At 32.8% G+C, this 2,500-nt stretch overlaps 1 protein-coding gene across 11 annotated transcripts in view; it reads left to right on the top strand.

The window, feature by feature from the left end:
• Positions 1–2,500, top strand: part of LOC125046265 (roquin-1-like) — a 43,517-nt gene that overhangs the window by 31,423 nt on the left and 9,594 nt on the right. For 4 of the 11 annotated variants that reach the window (XM_047644072.1, XM_047644074.1, XM_047644070.1 and 1 more), the window contains 2 exons: positions 1,642–1,766; positions 2,440–2,500. The exon at positions 2,440–2,500 is cut by the window's right edge and continues 69 nt beyond it. The exons of 2 other annotated variants lie outside the window; for them this stretch is intronic. In XM_047644072.1, coding sequence (XP_047500028.1) covers positions 1,642–1,766; positions 2,440–2,500 — 186 coding nt within the window. Of the gene's footprint in view, positions 1–1,641; positions 1,767–2,427 lie in introns of all 11 variants that reach the window. 5 more of the 11 variants (XM_047644078.1, XM_047644075.1, XM_047644081.1 and 2 more) reach the window with 3 other exon arrangements.

The following is a 2,500-nucleotide window of genomic DNA, read 5'->3' as shown; positions in this document are numbered from 1 at the left end:
AAAAAATGGTGACTGGTCCTGCTGTATTTAACATTTATTATGACATTATGATTCTTGCTTTTGTAGTGTGCTTTAAAAAAAAATCACTTTGAAATTTGATTTTCTGTTGGACAAGATCTGAAAGTTGTGTTCCTATGGAATGGGCATGTTGCAAATCACTTTGATATCTTGAGGATAATTGGCATACAAAAGTCGTATGAAGGTATACATGTCTACATGTTCTCAAGCCATTTACCCAGAAAGGTTTTTATTAAACGTTTTGTTAATTTAAACTTTCATCTTTAGCACAAGCATCAATATGTTCACGTTAATGCACCCTGTGTCTTGACAGTAGTGCATTTACATGAGCATATTGATTCTAGTGATGCTATTGATCAAAATTTAAACTAACAAATTACTTATTAAAGCATTTTCATGCAATTGGTCTGAGAAGACCTTAGGATGTAGATACCCTCATATAGTGTATGAAGTTAAACATATTAATAATCTGTGTGACATATTACTTTGATGCAGAGACAGGGTGAAGTCCAAGTAATTTGTGCATCATATTTTTTTTTTTTTTTTTTTTACCATATTCTTCCAATTTTTATTTTAAATCATCATCCTTAGCACAATTCTCATGGGCATAGGTAAATTTGGGAAGAAATGGGTTTTCTTTGATAGAAGTATAAGGGTGAAGAATGATGTAAAAGATTAATATTCTCTTTATTTATTTTAGAAGATGCATTTTTTTTTTTTTTCTGATATCTGATTCTCATAATAAATTTTGGGAGAGTTCTCTAGTTTTTTGTCTTAGAATCTCTGCCTCTGTTGCATTGCTTTTCCTTCATTGTATTCTCTTATTGTTGCAAAATTCCAGATTTTTAGTATGATTGACACAAAGTCCTCAAAATCATTGTCACTTGAAATTAACTCATTAGTGCTGTGTACATGCACTGCCCACTGTTAACATTTTCTGTATTCTAGTGTTGGGGTCTGTTGTGTGTGGTTGTGCATACATAGTTGTGTATAAGTGCATAATTCTGTGCAAATGTATAATCATTTGATTTTTTCTCTTGTACTTCCATATTTTTCTCTGCTTCTCCATATTACATCTAATAGCATATGATTAATAAAAACACACACACACACACAAATTATATACATATATAAATATATTGAATATGTTATTTAATTGGTATATCATTTGCATGTTAGTCCCAGGTTACATGAATTTATCATATGGATATTTGATACAATAGCTAATTGTGTTTCATTTGATGTTCAGTCAGTCTGAAAGGGGAGTGTTTATTGAGGTTATTAATGTAATGCAGTCATTCACATTAGATTTATATTTACTAAAATATGATATTCATGTTACAGGGTGACTTTCAAGAACTAGCCAAATTTGTATAGGTCGCTTCACAAAACATTTCTTTGGTACTTAAGACATTTATGGTTATTGAAATCTCAGCCTTTTCCTCTTTCTGAAATACCCTCAACCTTTTCTTAGTATGGTGATGGTAGAGTGCTCTTTCCTTCTCCTCTTCCTCTTCCTCTTCCTCTTCCTCCTCCCCTCCCCCTCTTCTATATTCTTGTGTAAATAGTTTTGGTACAAGTCTATGGTAAAGGTCTATTGATAATGGTTTATCTCTCCCTCAGAGGCCCTCATACCTATGGTTCTGACATTGTGGCTCATCCGATCACCACCATTTCCATCTCAACAGCCCATCCATGACTGCTTCTTGAATATCACACTTGAGAAATCAAGCAGGTCTCTGTCAGAGGTCAAGGAGAATTTTTTTTTTTTTTCTAAAGCCAAAATACTCTTCCCCCCTACTGAATTTTAACTAAATGTTTGAACTTGGCTTGCACCTAAAAAAAAAACACTCAAAAAAGAATAAAGAGAGAACTGTTGTAGTAAAGTTAATGAGTGTGAAAAAATAACGGTCTGCACGTGGAAGAGCACAAGATTCCCAGGATCCTGGCATAGAGAGATATGTGCCTTTTGATCACATAGTTGATTCTGACATTGTCTAGAATTCCTGCTTATCCTTGTTCATAACCTTTGCATTTACACTGTTAGTGACTTGCTTCATAAGACAGTATGTTAGGATACTGATTGTGAGGATACCAAGAACCCTTAGCTAGCAAGTGCTAGTATATATTTCACTCTTTTTTTATGTTCTGATACCATGTCATATATTATTTAATGACTCATGGTATATGAATGTTACTATGATAACTCTTTCTTTTTTATATTATTTTCCTTTTCCCTTTTTTCTTTGTAGTAATCTTCTAGAAATGACCTTGACAAAGAGAGAAAGAAAAAAGAAAAAAAAATGTGTCTCATAACTGAGAGATTACAATGAATGTGCACACTTGACATTGTCTTTTGTAGTATATTGCAAAGGGGATAGACTAGTTTTCTTATTTATTCATTCACAGTCTCTTTTGCAGGAAGAGGAAGACAAAGATCTTGGAGATTTTGAGAAGAATTGGAAGTTTGATTTTGATGAAG

The sequence above is a fragment of the Penaeus chinensis genome, chromosome 38, assembly GCF_019202785.1.
Source record: "Penaeus chinensis breed Huanghai No. 1 chromosome 38, ASM1920278v2, whole genome shotgun sequence".
Classification (NCBI taxonomy): Eukaryota; Metazoa; Arthropoda; class Malacostraca; order Decapoda; family Penaeidae; genus Penaeus; species Penaeus chinensis.
This window is presented reverse-complemented; position numbering and strand designations above follow the sequence as displayed.